The sequence below is a fragment of the Typopeltis vanoorti genome, chromosome 11 (assembly GCF_054136105.1).
Source record: "Typopeltis vanoorti isolate ZY-2024b chromosome 11, IOZ_Tvanoo_1.0, whole genome shotgun sequence".
Classification (NCBI taxonomy): Eukaryota; Metazoa; Arthropoda; class Arachnida; order Uropygi; family Thelyphonidae; genus Typopeltis; species Typopeltis vanoorti.
Window position 1 is genome coordinate 105,627,339 of NC_143559.1, and position 23,576 is coordinate 105,650,914.

Here is a 23,576-nt window from a genome sequence, read left to right on the forward strand (position 1 = left end):
GGGATTGCTGTATCTCATATACCATTAATCTATTTATCCTAATTAAAGTTCAAGATGCTAAAATTTTAAATCTTATTTTTCCTAAATGCTACAGAATGGTTTTCCTTTAACTAGGCCCTGAGACATACTTTAATTCTTTTATAAAAAAATTAAGGTTCAAAAAAGAAATTTGAGGAACGAATTATACTTTTCCCCATAGGTTATTATATTCGATTAATGTGTTTTCGATTAATGTGCCCGTTTTAAAGAATGCATTAGGTACACTAATCGAGGGACTGCTGTATCTCATATACCATTAATCTTTTTATTCTAATTAAAGTTCAAGATGCTAAAATTTTAAATCTTATTTTTCCTAAATGCTACAGAATAACAATTTTCCTTACTAGATAGAGGTCATGACTTGTCATAATGATCGAGATAGATTAACTGTAATGTGGTGATGATAATATAGCTTATTTTTCATGTTCCAAAGATGCCTTTAACCAGTGAAAATATAGGCAACTGTAAATAGTTTTCTTAATCCAGTTGTAGATTATTATCAACAATCATTATCATGAATGTTGCTGTAAACCATTATTATTTATCCAAGTAATATTTTGTGGTAACAAATGGCATTTTAACCACTTCTGTTTCCACCTGTTTCTTACGAATCTCAAAATAAAGTTTGGTTCCTGTCTTGGCATGTTTGATTTTTACATATCCCACAGCGATGTTTTTCTTCAAACAAGGTGAAGGACAACCACTTGTGACCTCCCCAATTTGATCTCCATGCTGATCAAAAATAAGAGTATGACCTGCAAGGATAAAGATTTTGATATTATGTTAAAACAATCATGGCCAACCAATTTCAATTTACAATTATATATTATATTTAATAATATGACTATCTGTTTTACTAAGCTTCAGGATTAGCAAAAGACACAGTAGTACTACAGGTGACTGTAATATACCAAAAATTAACAGAAAATTCAGGTAAATTTTAATTTATTGGAAGCATTGTTTTTTAACATATTCATGGTGACCAACTAATAGGAACAAAATTATCATCACCAAAATTTTGAATGTTCTCCAAAGTTTCAGTTGACTTTAAGTCCTCCAAATATATATTTGAATCCTAGTTTTCTGCAGTTCCTTATGTGATTCATCACGATAACATAAGATGATGGTACTGGTATATTATGCCCATATTGTACTGCTGTTTGCCTGTTTCTATTCTTACTATCAGCCTTCCACCATAAGATTCAAGCATCTGTAGCTCAGTCGGTATGACAATGTCCTTTGAATGGACTAGGTTCAAATCCCATTTATGACACGATTGCAGTTCCCCCTGCCTCAAACTCCAGTTTTTCATCCCACATAACAGGAAAAACTGGCCAGAAAAATACACAATTTACAGACATAATACTGCCTCCAGAGCCTTAGCTGCATCACCAAATTCCTGATATATACCCTCAGGGGTGTACAGGATATGATAGTATTACATGAAAAATTTACATCATTACTATCTACAATTTTCCTCCAAATCGGTCTGTTAAATGTCAAGACTCCAATATCATCAGGTCTTATATTTCTGTCTTCTGTTCTTCTAAGGCACTTTTTACTGTATCAATCCACCTATTTCTTGGTCTTACTCTAGGTCTTTTAAGAAAGAAGAAAGCCACTTGTTTCGCTAATCTTTCCTCTGCCATTCTGCTTAAGTGACCATACCACCTGAGATTAGCTCTGCTAGTGCATTCCTGGATGCTGACAATATAGAGTTCTTTCCTAATATCCTCGTTTTTAATATGATATTGCCATTGATGCCATCTGTTCATGTCCCCCCTAATCTTTCTCAGGACTCTCATATCTGCGGTCTCTAGTATTTGGTCAATTGTTTTACTTCTAACCCAGTTCTCAGATCCATAAGTTAAATTTGGTTTAAACACCGTCTTGTATACAGCTAATTTAGTGTTTTGGCTAATTTCTCTCTTATTCCATATAAATTTATTCAGTTGACTTCCTACCATACCAGCTTTGTTGATTCTGTTGTTCATCATCATCATCATTATCAAATTCTTGCCATGTACCCTCAAGGGGTGTACAGGATATGATAGTACTACATGAAAAAAATTACATCATTATTAATTTCCTATCTACAATTTTCCTCCAAATCAGTCTGTTACTTGTCAAGACTCCAACATTATCAGATCTTATATTTCTATCGTCTAAAGCACTTTGGACTGTATCAATCGACCTATATCTTGGACTTCCTCTGGGTCATTTTGCTGCCAACCTGGCAGAGAACACTTGTTTTGCTAATCTTTCCTCACCCATTCTGTTTAAGTGACCATACCACCTGAGATTAGCTCTGCTAACGCATTCCTGGATGCTGACAATGTCAAGTTCTTTCCTAATAGCCTCGTTTTTAATATGATATTGCCATTGATGCCATCTGTTCACGCCTATAATCTTTCTCAGGACTCTCATATCTGTTGTCTCTAGTCTTTGGTCAAGTGTTTTACTTCTGACCCAGCTCTCAGATCCATAAGTTAAAACTGGTTTGAACACTGTCTTGTATACAGCTAATTTAGTGTTCCGACTAATTTCTCTCTTATTCCATATGAATTTATTCAGTTGACTTCCCACCATACCAGCTTTGCTGATTCTGTTGTCTATTTCTATATTTAATTTACCATCTTCAGTAAAAATCATGCCTAAGTAGCTGAAATGTTTTACTTGTTCCACAGGTTCTCCATTCACAACACAGTTGACATTTTCAATGATTCTGCCTATTTTCATTGTCTTTGTCTTTTTATTGCTGACCTTCATACCATATCTATTACAACAGCTATTCAATTTAGTCAGAGAATCTTGCAGACTTGTAGCGGATTTATTTAAAAGTATAACATCGTCTGCATAAAGCAAAGAGCTGACATTAACATCTCCAATTTTGATATCATGTTTAATATCACTTTCCTTCATAATGTGATCCATATAGATAATGAATAACAGAGGGGATAATGTACATCTTTGTCTCACACCAGATTTAATATTAAACCATCTTCCTGTACTTTCTTCAATTCTAACTGCTGACTTACAACTCAAATAGAGACTAAGTATTGCTTGATATAATGCCCCATTAACACCATATAACTGTAGCGTTTGGAATAGCTTCTCTCTTGGCACCTTGTCATATGCCTTTTCCAGATCTACAAAACTTAAATACAGATCTTTGTTATATTCCCATGCTTTCTCAACTATCTGTCGTAAAGTGAAAATCTAATACTGACAGCCTCTGTTTGCTCTGAATCTAGCTTGTTATTCATCAAGCTTCTCTTCCACAATCCTTCTCAAGTTTACTTGCATATATATCTTACCAGGAACACTCAGTAATGAAATGCCTCTGTAATTCTCACATTCAGTTTTATTTCCCTTTTTATATATGGATACTATGAGCTCTACTCCAATCATCTGGAATTCATCGCTCTGTCCAGGCCTTCTGAAAAATGCAGCCACTGTATGACTTTTATACCACCATATGTCAGCATTTCTGGTCGAATATCATCTACTCCTGCTGCCTTTCCATATTTCAGGCTTTTGATGGCTTTTTCTACTTCAAGTACGGATATGTATTTCTGACTGCATGCCTGGTCAGTATTTTTACCACTATGCTGTCACCACTGCTTGTTTCATTTAGCAGTTTTTCAAAGTAATTACTCTATACTTCAAAGATATCTTTTTCTCCTGTTTTCATGTCACCTTTATCATCTCTAATTCCTTTTACAGCACGTTTTCTTCCATTTCTGAGCTTCTTCAACAACCTCAGAATATCCTGTCACCTTCTTGATATTTTTTTCCTATGTTCTTATCAAAGTCCTCCCATGACTTCTGTTTAGCCAGTTTTACAGTGTTTAGCTTTCTTACATTTGTCTCTGTATTCTCTAAGAGCACAATCTGACTTATTTGGCAGGAACTTTTGGAATGCATTCTTCTTTTCTTTCAGTTCCTGTGTCCACCATGGAGTTCTGATTTTTCTATCGTTGCACACAATCTCACCACATGCCTCTCTGGCTGAATCAACCAGTGTTTTCTTCAGGGCTTGCCACTGAATCTCCAAGGTTTGGTTCCTGCTCTCAAACTCTTTCATTTTTTCTTGAATAATATTTGTGTATTTTAGTATACAGTACACATCTGAGAGCTGCTCAACTTATATTCTCTTTAAAACTTTCTTATATATTCTTCTTTTCAATATGAAATTCAATTTTATCCTGCTGAAGACTAAATGGTGATCACTTCGAATTTCAAATCCTCTGTACACTCTGGCATCCTGCACCAGTGGGAAAACATCACTATCAACAATAACATAGTCAATGAGACTTTTCTTATTCCTTGCCTCTTCTCTCCTTTGTGCACATTTTTATGTTGGAACATTATGTTAGTAATAACCAGTCCATGTCCTGAGCAGAAATCCAACAGATATTTTCCATTATTATTAACTCTGCTCTTTTCTCCAAAGTTTCCCAAAATATTTTTGCATGTCTGACAATCATTTCCTACTCTGCTATTTAGATCCCCAACAAGGACCAACTTTTCCTTTTTCATTGTGTCAGTTGCTTTTTCTAAAGCTTCGAAATATTCCTCCACTTCTACCTTAGTAGAACCTTCTGTGGGCATAGGCACAAATAAATCTCATTGTGCAGTTTCCCATTCTCATATTTGCCCACATCACTCTACTTGAGACTGACTGCCATTCAAGTAGATTAACCTCGTATTTAGTGTTGAATACTATGGCTACTCCTTATTTTCCTTGATTGTCATTGTCTGAATATAACATTTTGTATTTATTGCTCAGAAAGATCTCACCAGTTTTTGTCTTTTTTTGTTTCAGTCACCCCTATTATGTCGATCTGGTACTTATCCATTTCCTCAGCTAGCTCCATTTCTTTGCCAATTAGGCTTCTTATGTTAATAGTACCGATCTTGAACTCTGGTGATGTTGAGTTGGGGTAAGTTTTAGAATTTGTTCCAGTAGCTGACTTTTCACTGTTTGTCCTGGTTCTCTGGCGAAAACAACGGGACCTTGTTTAACTGGGTGACGCCCCCAGCCGGCATGAAATTCTGTCATATTGTATCATCATTTGAAATTTTGGTTGGCTAAATCCCAAATTGCCAGCCCATCATGTCGATCTGGTACTTATCCAATTCCTCAGCTAGTTATCCATTTCTTTGCCAATCAGGCTTCTTATGTTAATAGTACCGATCTTGAACTCTGGTGATGTTGAGTTGGGGTAAGTTTTAGGATTTGTTCCAGTAGCTGACTTTTCACTGTTTGCCCTTGTTCTCTGGCGAAAACAACAGGACCTTGTTTAACTGGGCACGCCCCCAGCCGGCATGAAATTCTGTCATGTTGTATCATCATTTGAAATTTTGGTTGGCTAAATCCCAAATTGCCAACCCAGCCCAGATACCCAACAGGGTGCACCACGAGAAGGTGAGGATTGGACATTAGGTCAGAAGCCCTGGTCGGTTCTCCACATTCCTTTGAAGGCTATGTGGAGGTCTCCTCTCAGCTATATAGCTTTGATCCTCAAGCATCCCAGCTGTAAATCCAAAACAGCCCGCCCCCACCCCTCCCCATACAAGATTTATGTTGATTATGACTGCATTGGTCTGTCAACTCACAAATTACCCAAAATCCATACTTTTATAGTACATGTAACTACTACCATGTGTCGGAGATTGGTTTTATATTTGTGAGGAAGAAACCAATCTCCATGGCCTGAGATCAGCTGATTGTTAGACTAATCGAGAAGGTGGAGGATTCACCTGACTGCTCCCTTGAGCACTTGAAAAAGGAAACCAGAGTTAATTGCTTTGAATTTTGCCTCTTCTCATGCAGCAACTCATAGGACCAACTGAGCTCAGTGTAACCTTATGTCATACTTTAGCATTCATTCAAGATTAGGATCTTTATCAGTTTAGAGAATTAGGTCTTTATCTGTAAGATTTAAAAAATCATCCACTAACACTTTTTATTTCCCTAAGAGAGTAGGCAATCACCTTTTGTCCTGTCTAACTTTTTGGAGACTGAGGACCAGTCAGTCTGCACCCTTAGGAAATCAGAGATAGCTGGCCTAAACCACCAATGATTTTAAAACAACAACTGTCTACTGAAAAGAGTACAGTAGACAGTTGCTGCCACCTAAAGGTGTCCCTAATGCAACATATTACTGTCTGGAATAGTGTAGGTTATATGGTAGGTTTTTCTTGAGCTGAAGGGTTAATACTATTTCCACATGATTACACAGGCATCTATAAGATTTAATCCTTTCAATAATCCTTTGAACATTAGGCTCGGCTCCATTCTTTTTTAACTTCTGGGCTTTCTCTCACTGCTGCTCTTCTTCTAGAATATGATGCTCTTTGAAAACAGTGCACACAGGTTTCAATTTACAACATTAGCATAAAACAAAAGTGTCAGCTGATCTTTAACCATCTTAAAATCAGGCACAGTCTTTTTTTTAGTACTGGAAATAAGGGTGAGCAGGCAATTTTTTCCTGATATAAATTTGTTTCGCTGAGGCAGAATATCTGTTTGGGTGTGTAGTCATCCACCCTCCTATGATCACATTCAACTTCGCAGGGTATGTACCTGAGCATTTTTATTGGCTAATTACTGCTTTTCCACAGATTTTCACATTACTAAAAGCATAATTTCCCCATCCTCACATTTATAAACGTTATGAGCTTTCTTTTGCACTAGGCTAAAGTTAATGTTTTTTTTTTAGTCACTCTCTCTCTGTAAACTTGAACAAGCATACAATAACTTCGGTGGAGTTAAGGGCACACTGCTCTTAACACTTTCTTTAATTTTATCAGCACTACCTTGAATACATTTACTAGCTATAAGGACAATAAAAAATACAAAATAAGTAAAGGCATCTCATGGTGTTTTCTGTAAATATGGTTGTTGCACATTATTTTAAATGCATAAATGAAGAAGTTACTGCATGCACACACAAACAAACAACAATAAATTAGAAGTAGGGGAAAATTCAGAGGTGAAAGAAAAGTAATTAGAGAATTCATACAGAAAAACAGCATTTTACAATAATCTGGAAATATAATAGGATGTAAGGAAGAAAAGAATAGTCACTTCATTCAGGATTTAAAGAATGTTCTGCTAAATAATCTATTTATTATTATTTTAAGACTTACTTCTTGCAGGTGGTCCTACAGAAATAAGGCCAACTCTGCGGATAGATGGTTTATTTTTAAGTTGCTGGAGAATCATTTCTGCTCCTGGAAAGTCTGCAGTTTCTCTTCGTGTTTTCCCTTGTTAAAGTAAACAAAAAGATATCTTCTTTTTTTTTTTTAAACATAAGGTGTAATATTATCTAATTTCTAGCATAATGATATCTTATTATTATTATTATTACTACTATTATTTTTTAAAATCCAACTCAGATGAAAGATTGTAAGACCTATAGTACATCAGTGTTGATTGCCCATAAGAAGAAATTTTATCTTTTTTGGATAGTTGAAGGTTGTAGTCTTTGGGAAAGACAGAGTGCAGTAATGTTCTAGTGAACGGTGGTAAATGGAATGAAAGAGATAGATGAGTTGATCTGATAAGTTTGCAGGTGGATGGCAAATGGATGTTGACCAGCAGCAGCAGCAGCTTTGAGAAGAGGCATAATTCTGTGAGAGAAGGAGATCAATTAATCTGATTGTCTTCTCTTGAATAGATTAAGCAATGCTAGTAAGGCTTGGGTGCACAATTACAGGGTAGTTGTATAGGTGAAAAGCAGTCTTTGTGTGAAAAAGTAAACTGAAAATTTTGGTCTGCAGAAGCTATGGCTGAAAAAAAAAAAAAAAAAGGGAGGGGGATCTTTTTTTGAAGAAAAATAAACAGGAATGCATTTTAGTAGTTTTGAATTCACAAAGTTATTCTCATCATGTTGAAGAACAGTGAGATCAGAAATTACAGCATTTGTTATGGAGGATCTCGATACTTCTAATGACTGGATACTACAAAGTGTTAAAATGAGAGGGAAGAGATATACTGTCATCATCATAGCTATGAAGAGGATCTGAAGTCAGTGAGGGTAGGTCATACATGTACAGGTTGAAGAGTACAAGTTAAATTAGAGTGCTTTGGGAAACTCCAGTTGGTGACTCAGTTGCAAAAGCCTGAAGGCAAAACATAGGATGGTGTTAGATCTGAAATAGGCGACTTCAAATTTTACATGACGTCACCATTCCAGAATCTAACAATTAACAAAAAATATATATGCATACTTATCTTTTAGCGCAATAGCTATGTTTTTTTTTGTAACAACATCTTGTATGATAAACTGTGAATTATGTGAATTTAAATTAATGTATGTATATGTCTAGCATGAATGTAAGTCAGCAAAAGGGGCAGATATGAGAGAAATCATTAGTGAAATATTATAAATGAAAGAATACATATTATTCAGCAACATAGGGCAAAGATCGCCCTAATATTATAAGAGCAGTGTAAGCACCCGCGGGCATCACATCTGAGAAGACATCATGACGCATACGTTCCCGGAAACAAGAAGTCCCGTATGTTGATCGGTGAAGTCACCCAGCCTGAGACCAATGGGTGAGACGATAAGAGAAATTCAAACTTGGAAAGGTGGTGCTCTAGGGGAGTGAATAAAACCTGCGAGACGGAAGTAAATCCCCCCGTTTTTTCTTGTTCCTGCATTTCTCTTCGTGTGCTCCAAGAGGTCATCGCAGTTCAGCTCTCATTTTTGAGGGCTGACTTATGAAAGGATCCGGCATGACACTGCAGCAGATTTCCGCAAGATCAACCGTAGGCCACAATGAGAGGGCAATCGACATAAAACCTTAGCAGAGAGATAGCACCCAACTCAGGTGAGCACGTGTAACCCACGTGATGATAAGATCGAGACAACCAGAATCAAAACAAAGAAGGAAGGACGGAAGAAAACGATAAAGAATAGATAAGTACTCTCACTTGTTCTAACCCCTTTTGAGAATTGACTAACAGTGTTAAGAGAATGCATCTTAAAAATTTGTAATGGAAGAAAGAGTGAAGAACTAAGATTTATGTAAATGATTATGCTTTAAAAATGAACTTTAAGAACTTTCAGTTAGATAGAGATTCTGTCGTAATTAATCCGAGAGAGATTATAAATGTGCTAAAATGCCTAAATGTCCAATTGAGATGTAATTAAGAATGTATTATATGTTGAGTTATTGAATTTGCTAATATTTTGAAGTCAATGCATAATTGTTTTAAGAGTGAGAGAAAGGTAGAAGATTAAATTAGAATTGATAACTACTTTAACTTGTATGGCATTATATAATGAGTTTAATAAATATTTTGGTTCCTTACATGTGTTTCTGATCATGATGACTGACCCTTCATAAAACTTCGAACCTGTGATCGTGCATGTGTGTGTGTGTGTGCGGGAATACCCCAATTGAAAGTAGTAGGGCATGACTGCAAATAAAATAAGCCAGAGAACCCAAGACTTCTAAGAATTCAGTTAACATTATTAGTGGCACCTGATAATCTATGTTTATCCTAAAGATTAAGTTTATCTCTAACTTTAACACCCAGGCTGGCGCAGATAAAAAATAAATTTTGCCTGAGTGACCAGGATAACTCATAGAATTCAGGGAACAGGTAAATCTCTGGTGACCCTTAAAAGGTTAAATTACGTAAGAAAAGGTATAAAAGAAGCAAGCCATAACGATAAGACTAAAATTAATGAAGATCACATAACAATGGCGCAACCGACTTAACAAAGAGGTGCATGTGATAGAATTTGGTATGGCAGCTGAAGTAGGAAAGGATAAAGTTAATTATATTGCCTCGATATATCAATATCAGAGATAAACGACGCAACAATGGTAATCTGCTGAGCAGACCTCTATGCCAGATCCAATCAAATGCTTTAAAAATGGTAAGATCAACCACATTTCTCCAGACCATTCCATGAGTCAAGAGGTGGATGGTGAATGCTACAAGATTAGCTGTGGATTGAGAGTGACAGGTTCTATATTGCCAATCACTATTTAGCTGGTCTTCTCAGCTAACTGATGACCTTATCCATAATTTTTAAGAGAATGGAAATAAGAAAAATTGAAGATAGTGGTTTGTTGGTTGACTTTTATCATCTTTCTTTGGAATAGGCTGAATGTAAGCCTGTTTCCATGCAAAAGAATAGTCAGTTGAATAGGAAAGATTGAAATGGAGATAGAGAATGTGTGTTAATTATGAAAAACACATTTTCAACTATAGGTTGTATACCATTAGGACCAGATATCTTGTCCATGTCCAAGTTATTCAAGATTCTTCCTGGCAGAAAATTAGAGGTAGCACTTAGTGAGTGGTCTTTGGTAGTGTGTGTGTGAGGGAGGGGAGGGGTTCTTTGCCATGATCATTAATACAAGAATTAAAAGAGAAGAATGATATCAGTTGATCAGCCTTGTCTTTTGGTGATATAATAATAGACAATAGTAACATGGATGTGAGAGCCATGGAAACTAGGTAGGTAAGTTAGAAGTTGCATCCAATGTCCTTGGCAAGGACCAGAAGGCTCAACTGCCATTAGAACCGAGGGAGGTTTGTAGCACTTAGCACTTTCAAGATCAGATGGGATACGAGACAGACTGGTTAGTTGTAGGTTGCTCTAAAGTGAAGGAAACTCAGATCATGTTGTGGTCCGAGTTACCATGAGAACTGATATTCATGGTCTATCTGGAAGGATAATTTCTTGGAAATTTCAAGGCATTGGTAAGATGGGGGTAGGGTTATCTTTGGTATTCTGGTGGGAAGACAGGTAACTGTCAATGGTGAATACCTAGGCTTGATCAGTGGAAATGATGAAGGGACGTCAATCTGAGTTGTGGACACTGAAGTTTCTCAAGGAAGATGATCTCACTATTTGGGTATTCTGACTGCAGAAAATCAAGACTTACAGATAGGTATTTGAAGTGGCCAGAGTGGATGTCTGAATTTGGGAAAATGATAAATACAGCATCTGCATGGTTAGCCTAGTGGCTGTGAGCTTCACAACCACATGCCTAGGGAAGGAGTGTCCTAGGTTCGATTCTCATCAGTGACGTAAGGAGCTGAAGAATCTTCCTCAGCCATAGCCAAGTTAGCCAGTCTTGGGAGTGGACAGTAGGGTTTTCCCCCCAGTTTATCCTGGTTTTTCATCCCGCAAAGCAGGCAAATTGGCATTGAGAACTCAGCACTAAAGGACATAGGACCAGGGCATAGGGCTGACCACCGTATCCTGTGAACGGTTTGAGGTCGGTTGATTAATAAACCCTCGACATCGCAAGGTAAAAGAGGGTAAAAGGAAGATGGGATGGGATAAATACAGCAAACGATTGGCATGGAAATTTTTTGAGCCAAAGCAAATAAACACGGAGGGGAAAGAGAGAGAGAAATTTAAGGTTCTGCCTCTGACATGGGATGTTGGTTCTGATGAATGCACAAACATCACCTTGTTGCAGAGAAGCAACATGTAACAATTTCACCATTAGTTTTCTACCAACAATTCTCTTTCAAACTGTTTAATTATTTCAGAAGTCTTTGGATTTGATCAGATATTACTTTTTTTTCTTTCTTTCTTTCTTTTTAAATCTTCTAAAACCCTATCTTGGCCTGACCAGATTGTTAAACTTGAAATTAAATTCTATTCAAAAAGTCTTCATGTTTAGTGTTGAATATTAAGATACCACCTTCTTTTACTAATCTTTATTTCTTTGAATAAATCATCTCATATAGAGTAGAGCTTGATATATACTTGACTGCATCAAGTTGCCTAATTTACCATAATGCAAGGCATGCCTAATGCTATTCATTATGCATAGTTCCTATCCAGACAAGTTTTGACCTTTAATAAGTATTTGAACATTCGTTCAAAACTATCAGCAATCAACAGAACTCGATCAGTGTTTCCTGAACTTTGTGAATGATATGATCTCCCTCTCACATCAGGATTACTCCATGATACTGTCACTTTGGTTCCACTGCTAGGCAGCACTGTGTTAAACAGTGCCCCAAATTTACTGAATTCCATCATCAGAAGTCATATTACCATATAAAAGCAACAAAATGGCACATCATCATATTAAATATTTGAATTAGAGTTAGTTCTAGTGAAATTGTCCTTGATAACTTATTTTCTTTTCCAAATCCTCGTGTTATTATTATTTATCAGTTGAGGTTTAATAAAATTTATGATAAGTAAATTATGTAATCCTTCCTCTGGAAAACGATCCAGAGGAAGACAAAAATATAGGTGAATTGATAAGGTACAAAATGCATTAGACGATAGAAATATAAGATCTGATAATGTTGGAGTCTTGACAAGTAACAGACTGATTTGGAGGAAAATTGTAGGAAGTTAGTAATGATGTAAATTTTTCATGTAGTACTATGAAAAAAGGTGTACATATCCTGTAGACCTCTTTTCATACCTCAAGGGGTGTACATATCCTGTACATCCCTTGAGGGTACATGTCAGGAATTTGATGATGATGAATTATATGATATTTTTTGCAACAGGCAGTAGATACATAGGGTGATACCTCAAAATGTCACACATATCATCTACTCTTTCTCTATTGTCTACTTTTTTTCTCTCTTTAAATTGGATGTTTGAACACATATGGTAATACATTGTGGGATTTTTCTTAGGAGGAGGAAGTATAAGTGTTAGAAGGTGGCTAACTTTCAATCTCAGGGGGAAGAGGTTAGTCACCAGGTGATTCACATTTCACTTTAATCATTGTTATCAGCATATGGAAGATTTGAAAATTTTTCTTGAGAGTCAGCTGAAATTTTTTAATATTTGTTTTTTCCTGTATTTATACTTCATACAATGTCTAAGAAGAGAAAACAGAAATTTATGGACCACTTCAAGTCCTAACAAAAACATTCAGCAGAACTACTTATCACGCCTGACCTGCCAACTATTAGTGTTATTCTTGTTGTAGTCTATTACATAACAGGACTTCATTATTAGCTGATTTGTCTAATTTTCTCTCTTTTTCTGATAATTTCATGCAATTTTTATGACTCATAGTCAGAATTCACACTTTGGAAGACACTGCCCATATGACCCATCAGGGAGATTTCTTCTGTTATAAGCAAAAGTGCAATATTTTCCTCCAGATAGCCGATGAAAATAGAGGAATGCTTGAGTTTAAATGAATTATATTCATAATAGATGTCTTCACATGCCAGAGAAATTTAACCTTGCTTAAAAGTGGGTTTGGTTGAGAGTTTTTAAATGCAAAAGCGCACTTGAGTATGTTCAAGCTCAGCAAGGATGCCATTTTTAAACTGCCAGAGAAAATTAAAATTCATGTCATCCAGGCAGCTGAAAATGTTTGGCCTTCTGTGTTTTGAATCCACCAAGATCTAGCATTCGGAGAGGGAAATTCAAGAAACAAGTAAAATTCCTTACCTATTGTCCATGCTAAACCTGCTTCTACAGGAGTCGTGGTGTTAGTTATGTCGTTGCCATACAGACACAAACCTGCTTCCAACCGTAATGTGTCCCTAGCACCAAGGCCAGCCAATTTCACATTATCTTCTTTGGAATTTAAAACAGCGTCAACTATTTCAATAGCATTCTTTGCAGGAACAGATATCTGTTTAAAACAATATACATAAAATTATTACATCATCATTATGAAATGTATTATAAAATAGTAACAAAATAAGTAATATGCTCTTAATTTTATCATTTGCACATTGTTTTTCAAAGAAAATTTCTATTTCATTTTAGCCTGATTATCAGGTGAGCATTTCATGACAAGTGTTTTTAAATGGACACTCATGATATGTTATGTAGTCTTTCCAGTGGCAAAACTTTGGTATTTTTCCTGCCATCTTGGTATTGAAAACCTGGTTTGCTAACATTTCCTTTCCCATTCTGTTTAAGTGACATTTTATCACCTCTGATTAACTCTGCTCATGCATTGCTGAATGATAACAATCAACTTCCTTCCTTCCTATTATTTTCATTTTTAATATGATTCTGCCATTAGTGGCATCTGTTCACTCCCCTAATCTTTATCAGAAATCTCATATCTGCAGTTGCTAATCTTTGATCATGTGCTTTATTTCTAATCCAACACTCTCAGATCCATAACTTAAAAGTGGTTTGAACCCCACCATACCAGCTTTGCTTTTTGTATTGTCTATTTCCACATTTAGTTTCCCATTAATGACTTTTTTCATAAACTTGCAATTTCTATGATTTGATTAGCTCACGTGTTGATCTAAAATACTCCCAAATGCACTGTAGACTCAAATATGCATGTGCATATTTGAGTCTACAGTTCTAAAGTATATTTGAATTTATTAGCAACTGCTAACTGTAGGTTTTGGTTGACATAAAAAGTAATGTAAATACATTCTCATGAAGATATTATCAAAACTTTGTAATTTCAATTACCTCTACGCCATCCTCTCCTGTATAGCCACATCTTGTAATTCTGCAATTAGGTACTCCACACACAGAAGTAAGCACAGATGTCATAAAAAATAGTTTATTTAGGTCATAGTTTGTAAGTGGCTGTAATACTTTTGATGTGCCAGGACCTATAATGTTAAAAATCAAATTTAATATTTATAATAAAAATAGAAAATTAAACATTACAACAAACAGAGACAGTACTCTATTTGCATTAGTGCTTATTTAATTTTGTATTTTATAAAAATAACATGAAATAAAAAATAAAAGTAACAAACAAATAAATGCTTTCAAATCTCCTATTCCAACCCTGATGCCCATTTCTGATAGGCAAACAATACTAATCTTTCTAAAAGAAATTGAACTATTATCTTCTTAGCTAGACAGCTATTTGCTACATTATCACATTGTGAGTCTCCAACCCACGTCATCATCATCATCAAATTCCTGCCATGTACCCTCAAGGGGTGTACAGGATATGATAGTACTACATGAAAAAAATTACATCATTATTAATTTCCTATCTACAATATTCCGCCAAATCAGTCTGTTACTTGTCAAGACTCCAACATTATCAGATCTTATATTTCTATCGTCTAAGGCACATTATACCGTATCAATCCACCTATATCTTGGTCTTCCTCTGGGTTGTTTTGCTGCCAACCTGGCAGAGAACACTTGTTTTGCTAATCTTTCCTCGCCCATTCTGTTTAAGTGACCATACCACCTGAGATTAGCTCTGCTAACGCATTCCATTGATGCCATCTGTTCACACCTATAATCTTTCTCAGGACTCTCATATCTGCGGTCTCTAGTCTTTGGTCAAGTGTTTTACTTCTGACACAGCTCTTAGATCCATAAGTTAAAACTGGTTTGAACACTGTCTTGTATATAGCTAATTTAGTGTTCTGACTAATTTCTCTCTTATTCCATATGAATTTATTCAATTGACTTCCCACCATACCAGCTTTGTTGATTCTATTGTTTATTTCTATATTTAATTTACCATCTTCAGTAAAAATCGTGCCTAAATAGCTGAAATGTTTTACTTGTTCCACAGGTTCTCCATTCACAACACAGTTGACATTTTCAATGATTCTGCCTATTTTCATTGTCTTTGTCTTTTTATTGCTGACCTTCATACCATATCTACTACAACAGCTATTCAATTTAGTCAGGGAATCTTGCAGACTTGTAGCAGATTTATTTAGAAGTATAACATCATCTGCATAAAGCAAAGAGCTGACATTAACATCTCCAATTTTGATATCATGTTTAACACCACTTTCCTTCATAATGTAATCCATACAGATAATGAATAACAAAGGGGATAATGTACATCCTTGTCTAACCTAATGCCAGATTTAATATCAAACCATCTTCCTGTACTTCCTTCAATTCTAACTGCTGACTTACAACTCAAATAAAGACTAAGTATTGCTTGAAATAATGCCCCATTGACACCATATAACTGCAGCGTATTGAATACCTTCTCTCTTGGCACCTTGTCATATACATTTTCCAAATCGACAAAACTTAAATACAGATCTTTGTTATATTCCCATGATTTCTCCACTATTTGTCGTAAAGTGAAGATCTGATCCTGACAGCCTCTATTTGGCCTGAATCCAGCTTGTTCTTCACCAAGCTTTTCTTCCACAATTCTTCTCAACCGTTTCTCAAGTATACTTGCATAGATCTTGCTGGGGACACTCAGTAGGGAAATACCTCTATAATTCTCACATGCAGTTTTATTTCCCTTTTTATATATGGGTACTATGAGAGCTCTACTCCAATCATCGGGAATTCGTCTCTCTGTCCAGGCTTTCTGAACTATGCAGTGCAGCCACTGTAAGACTTTTATACCACCATACTTCAGCATTTTTGGTCGAATATCATCTACTTCTGCTGCCTTTCCACATTTCAAGCCTTTGATGGCTTTTTCTACTTCAAGTATGGATATGTATTCCTGACTGCATGCCTGGTCAGTGTTTTTTACCACTGTGCTGTCATCACTGCTTGTTTCATTTAGCAGTTTTTCAAAGTAATTACTCCATACTTCAAGGATATCTTTTTTTCTCCCGTTTTCATGTCACCTTTATCATCTCTAACTCCTTTTACAGCACTCTTTCCTCCATTCCTAAGCTTCTTCAACAACCTCCAAAATATTTTGCCACCTTCTTGATATTTATTTTCTATATTCTTGCCAAAGTCTTCCCATGACTTTTTTTTAGCTAGTTTTACACAGTGTTTAGCATTCTTGCATTTGTCTCTGTATTTTCTAAGAGCACAAACTGACTTATTTGACATGAACTTTTGATATGCTTTCTTCTTTTCCTTCACTGCCTTCCTGTGTCCATTAGGGTGTTCTGATTTTTTTATCCTTACAGACAACCTCACCACATGCCTCTCTGGCATGTGGTGAGGTTGTCTCTGGAATCAATCAATGTTTTCTTCAGAGTTTGCCACTGAATCTCCAAGGTTTGATTCCTGTTCTCAAACTCTTTCATTTTTTCTTTAATAATCTTTGTGTGTTTTAGTCTACAATTCACATCTGAGAGCTGCTCAACTTTTATTCGCTTTAAAACTTTCTTACATGTTATTCTTTTCGATATGAAATTCAATTTTATCTTGCTCAAGACTAAATAGTGATCACTTCCAAATTCAAATCCTCTGTACACTCTGGTGTCCTGCACCAGGGAGAAAACATCACTATCAACAATAACATAGTCAATCAATGAGACTTTTCTTATTCCTAGCTTCTTCTCTCCATGTGAATTTGTGCACATTTTTATGTTGGAACATGGTGTTAGTAATAACCAGTCCATGTCCTGAGCAGAAATCCAACAAATATTTGCCATTATTATTAGCTCTGCTCTTTTCTCCAAATTTTCCCAAAATATTTTTGTATGTCTCACAATCATTCCTACTCTGCTATTTAGATCCCCAACAAGGACCAACTTTTCATTTTTCATTGTGTTAGTTGCTTTTTCTAAAGCGTCAAAAAATTCCTCCACTTCTACCTTAGTAGAACCTTCTGTGGGACCATAGGCACAAATAAGTCTCATTGTCCAGTTCCCCATTCTCATATTTGCTCACATTACTCTACTTGAGACTGACTGCCATTCAAGAAGATTCGCCTCGTATTTTGTGTTGAATACTATGGCAACTCCTTCTTTTCCTTGATTGACATTGCCTGAATATAACATTTTGTATTTATTGCTCAGAAAGATCTCACCAGTTTTTGTCTTTTTTGTTTCAGTCACCCCTATTATGTCGATCTGGTACTTATCTAATTCCTCAGCTAGCTCCATTTCTTTGCCATTCAGGCTTCTTACATTGATAGTACTGATCTTTAACTCTGGTGATGTTGAGTTGGGGTTTGTTTTCAGATTTGTTCCAGTAGCTGACTTTTCACTGTTCGCCCTGGTTCCCTGGCGAAAACAACGGGGGCCTTGTTTAACTGGGCGACGCCCCAGCTGGCATGAAATTTTGTCATGTTGTACCATCATTTTTTTTTTATTTTCGTTTAACCAATAAGAATACAATTTGGTCGGCTAAATCCCAAATTGCCAGCTCATCCTCGTTCGTTCAGTATCCAAGTAGATACCCAACAGGGTGCACCACGAGAAGGTGAGGATTGGACATTAGGTCAGAAGCCCTGGTCGGTTCTCCACATTCCTTTAAAGGCTATGTGGAGGTCTCCTCTCAGTTATACAGCTTTGACCCTTAAGCACCCCGTTTCCTGTTTTTAATTATCTTTGGCGTCTTCATACCTCATATGAAATTTATATCCTGTCTCTATTTTTTCTCCTTTATATCCTAATCACCGTAACCCTTCTTTATATTACAATTTTTCTCTAGCGTAATGTCTGAGAAAGTCATCATTCTCAGAGATTCGAATGTTCACAACTCCAACTGCCCCATCCTCAATTGCACAGTTCTAGCAGATAGTGATTGCCAATACATTTCCACCTGCTGGCTCTGAAGAATCTCATACAAATTGTTCTTTCAGAATACAATACAGCATTAACCACAATCCAAGAGCACTCAATCAATCTTCTTTACTTCCATACTTTCTAATCACACTGCAGATGTCATTTTTCCTTCTAGGCAAATCAGATCATGAAAAGTGATATAGGTATTATTTCTGGGAAAATTCCCATGTTACTCTTCTTAAAAACTATTATTTTTATGGCTATTTTGCTTGCTTTCATTTAGGAGTGCTTCTCTTTTAATATTATCGGCTTTTTACACTAAGAATTCTTAGGGTATTACAGATGTATTTTAGAGACAAATATATGCAGAATAATAGAGGAAGAAAATTCACACATACCTTTTTTGGATGTTGTTGGCTGTCTTCTTTCTACGATGTGCATACTTCTGCTGTTAGGGTGTTAAAAGGGAAGAGGGTTTTGGAAAAAGTGTGTGTGTGTGTGTGGGGGGTGCACGTGGGAGGATTAATTTAAAAAAAAAAACCGTTTTTTTTTAAATATAATATATACATATATTATTATTTTTAAGGGCGCTTTTTTGGAGGGAGGGGGAAAGAGACGAAAGAAGGGGCTGAAAATAGGAATTTTTTTGGGGGGAGGGTCTCCCTGGTCCCCCTTTTCTCATAAACTCTTCCCCTTCCTCAAAAAAAAAAAAAAAAAAAAAAAAAAAAAAAAAAAAAAAAAAAAACAGCCCCACCCTCTTTCCCCCTCCAAAAAATGCCCTTAAAAATAATAATATATGTATATATTATATATAAAAAAAAAAATCTGTTTTTTTTTTTTTCAAATTAATCCTCCAACTTTGCCTCAACCCCCTTCCCTTTTAACACCCTAACAGCAGAAGTATGCACATTGCAGAAAGAAGACAGCCAACAACATCCAAAAAAAGAATGTGCGAATTTTCTTCCTCTATTATTCTGCATATATTTGTCTCTAAAATACATCTGTAATGCCCTAAGAATTATTGAGTAAAAAGCCAATGACATTAAAAAAAGGGGCACTCCTAAATGAAAGCAGGCAAAATAGCCAAAAAAATAATAATGAAAAGTGATGATTTTTTTTCCCTCATAAAGCCATATTCATGCAGCCACTCTCAATCTTATGTAGTCTGACTTCATAAGAATGCTACTGTGGGATGCTCTTTGTTATTTCTATTCTGCATTTCACTGGTTTGGATTAATATTTGCCTCACTCAGACAATTTCTTATAAATATGTAAGAAGTGTGCCACAGCTGTCCAAAAATCAGAACAGTTCAGAGGACTTCTGCTAGCATTCTATTATTCTTTTCTGCTAATAAATAAAGAAAAAGTTACAAGCAAATTATCAACAAATCCAAAACTGATTTTGAAAAAAAAGTGCATATATCTCAATGGCAGTCACACTTGTGACTCACTTTTCAAAACTACTGGCCATAACATTGGTTCAAATCTGATGATTCTACTGCACTCAAAGACAGTCTTATTACCCATACAATTCTTGCAATGATGATCTGTGTCATGTTACCATTCCAAAAACACATATCCAATCTGGAAACCAAAACAGACAAGCTTAGATGTTGAACGTTATTCATAACTTATTTTAACAGCATTAACAACACTAAATGAACTATTTTCTAAAAAAAGACATTTAACTTTTTATGTTCTCCAAAGTGGATGTTAACAGATCTTCCTGTCTGCCCATAGTAGGCTAAGTCACAAGGAACATCATAAACTCAGGATGTGCTAGAGGATGGAGTTTATCCTTAGGAGAGCAGATGAGAGTTGCTAATTTAACATGCAGTTTGAAGGTGGTGGAAAGGCCATGTTTTATTAGCACTTTGGCTGCCTTGTCTGATGTACCTCTGACATAGGGAATAGGAATAGTAATGGGGCTATGTAATATTTTATCTGTTTTGTAGGAATTATAGCCATTGGCCAAGAAAGTATGATGCAGATATTTATGTTCTGTAGAAAGAGATATATCATTAGAACAAATCACTCTGGCTCTGTGTGTAAGTGTTTCTAAAATACTATACTGTTGGGCTGGATGATGATGATGCGATTGTTTATGTAGATATCTTCCTGTGTGTGTGTGTGTGTTGGCGTTCTGTAAATAGAAAAAGATAGTGATCCATCTGAAATGCAGGTGAATAATGTGTCAAGAAAAGACAAACATTTATAACATCCTATGGTTTTCTTGACATGACATATAAAAATGGTATGATTTTCTTGACGCATTAGTCACCCGCCTTTCAGAAGGACCTATCTTTTTCCATTTACAGAAAGCCAACACATAGCTGTAATACTTCTTTTTTTACAATTAGAGGGTACCAAATTAGGACTTTAGATCTTTTGTCTGTTATTACAATTTGAATCGTTTCACTTACTAACTGTTGCGTGTAAACTATAGCATGCTGCTTTGAAATATAAGCCAGTCAATAAACATCTTTTTTATAAAATAGTTTGTGTAGTGTTGTTAATGCTGTTAAAATAAGTTATGAAAACCAAAAAAGTTTGGATTGCATTTTTTGTATTGTAAAGGTTAGTTCCCCTGAGTTCACTCCCAATTATGTTGCTGTTTTGGTTTCCAGATTGGATATGTGCTTTTGGAATGGTAACATGACACAGATCACCATTGCAAACTGCAAGAAAGAAGACAGGACTATGTTTTGGTAGCACTGAAAGTGGTTAGGCTGTCTTCACCCACAGAAGAATTGTATGAAGAATGTAGAAGATTTTGAAGTTTGGGATGTTTGAGCATTATAAATTTATCAAATGAAGAGGTTCTATGGATCTCAGACTATGGGCAGTGTCAGAGAATGTCATTTATGCATATGAGATAAAAGGCATGCAAGAGAACAGGGCCCTGGAGGATTGCAGTATTGTAGAGAAATCTAAAAAGAGAAAGCTATCTGCCATGACTGCAGTAAACATAGGATGGCAGTTTGCAGAGCAGCTGAGATTATTTCAGTCAGATCTGATTAAATGCACTAGAATGTCAGGATATGTTTTCCAAAACTTTTTTGTGGCAAGTACCAAAAACATAAGTGATGTTGGAAAGCAGACATAGATCTAGAGTAGTGCAATCTATATTGATGGACACAAATTAAATGGTGGTGAAGTAGAATGTTCATGACTACTTATGAAGATACTTCACCTGCATTAAAACAAGAATTATATTCTTGTTTTAATCCTTCATTCAAACATGAGTAGACAAGAGTAAAACAAGAATATAATTTCTTGTCAATTTAATGACTCTCCATTATTTTAGAACAAATAAGGTTAAGGTTGATACTCTGATAACCAACTTCTATCTCTTGTTTAAAATGTGCTGAATATAGGCTTGCTTTTGCGTTGGGGATAGATGCCAGTCGAATATGAGTGTGAAGTATAGGAGCACTTTTAAGCAAAATTAGAAGGGAGGACAATATCATAAAGACCACAAAAGTTATCTAAACTATTCTAGATAATTATGAGTTGTTTTTTTTTCTTCATGTAATTTCTGTGTATAGTCATTTCACTACAGTAGTATTAATAAGCATACTCATATGACTGCAGAAACAGATTCTTACAGTGAAATTTCCTTTAGTATAGCACTGTCACCAAGAGGTTTTGATTGGAACTTTATTTGCTACAGTGAGAGCAGAGTATATTAGGAAATCAAGAACCAATTTAAATAAGCCAACAGAATGTAAGGCTCATTAGTAAATATATGTAAATATAAAAATAAATGTACATGAAGTACATACATGTATGAAGAAAGCATATATCTATTTATCTACTCTATAATATAAAATGATAAGCCTTTTTTTGTAACATTTTTTGTCAAGTTATTTGAAACTCAGGGGCTACCCCGAGTGTCGAGTCTTCAGAATTCAAGGAGAACCGGCCTACCAGTCCAGAACTCGGGGGGTTGAGTGGCAGCGGGCCAAACCCCACCCTTTCGAGTCATCAGAATTCAAGGAGAACTGGCCTACCAGTTCTCAACTTGGAGGGTTGGGTGCCGCAGGTGACAGAATTCCCCTTTCAAGTCTTCAAAATTTGAGTCATCAGAATTCAAGGAGAACCGGCCCTACCAGTCCAGAACTCGGGAGGTGGGGGGGGGGGGCGCACCGTAGGCACCAGAGGGGTGGACCCCCTTTTGCGTTTTCAAAATTCGAGCCATCAGAATTCAAGGAGAGAACCGGCCTACCAGTCGGAACCGGGGGGGGGGGGGGGGGTCGGTGGCAGTGGGCTAAACCCCACCCTTTCGAGTCTTTAAAATTCAAGTCATCAGAATTCAAGGAGAACTGGCCTACCAGTCCACAACTCAGAGGGTTGGGCACTGCAGGTGACAGAACCCCCTTTCGAGTCTTCAAAATTCAAGGAGAACCGGCCTACCAGTCCGGAACTTGGGAGGGTTTGGCGCCGTAGGCACCAGAGGGGTGGACCCCCCCCCCCCCTCCTTTTGAGTTTTCAAAATTCGAGGCATCAGAATTCAAGGAGAACCGGCCTACCAGTCGGAACTTGGGGGGTTGGGTGCTGTAGGCACCAGGGGGAGGGGAGGAGGAACCCCTTTCGAGTATTCAAAATTCAAGTAGAACCGGCCTACTAGTCCGGAACTTGGGGGTAGGCATCAGGGGGAGGAGGAGCTCCCCTAATATACATATAAAGTAACACATGCATAAAAATTATGTATAATTCTTATACTAAGAATTATGTATAAATGTAAAAAAAAAAAAAAAAATCTTTAAAATTCCTCATATCTTTTAAACAATAAAATCTTGTGGGAGGGCATTTATAAAATTGAAACAGAAACTTTTCCAAAATAGAGAATCTTCTGTTCTTCTAATGCACAAAGACAAACAGTTATCTTGTGCTGTTACCATAGTATATAGCAAAACTATCCACTACAATAAATTATTCTTGTGCTCATACAAGTTCTCTATAGTGAGGATCAAGTGAATATACGAAAACTAGCAAAGAATGAGTTAGTTTAGGACAGGAGTTGGGAACCGGCGGCTCCAGAGCCGCATGGGGCTCTTGGTTGAACAAAGCGCGGCTTTTTATATTGAATTAAAAGATACATAATTAATACAAACAACTAAATATTGTTTTTTGATATGGCCTGTTCGTGGCGCTA

At 36.2% G+C, this 23,576-nt stretch overlaps 1 protein-coding gene across 1 annotated transcript in view; it reads right to left on the reverse strand.

The window, feature by feature from the left end:
• Positions 1-482: 482 nt before the first annotated feature.
• LOC150101906 (aminomethyltransferase, mitochondrial) overlaps positions 483-23,576 on the reverse strand; it is a 77,741-nt gene continuing 54,647 nt past the window's right edge. Inside the window, exons 5-8 of the mRNA XM_090400955.1 lie at positions 14,463-14,608; positions 13,467-13,653; positions 7,198-7,314; positions 483-794 (exon numbers count right to left, since the gene is read on the reverse strand). Of these exons, the coding sequence (XP_090257081.1) occupies positions 577-794; positions 7,198-7,314; positions 13,467-13,653; positions 14,463-14,608 (668 nt within the window). The 3' untranslated portion in view covers positions 483-576. The remainder of the gene's footprint in view (positions 795-7,197; positions 7,315-13,466; positions 13,654-14,462; positions 14,609-23,576) is intronic.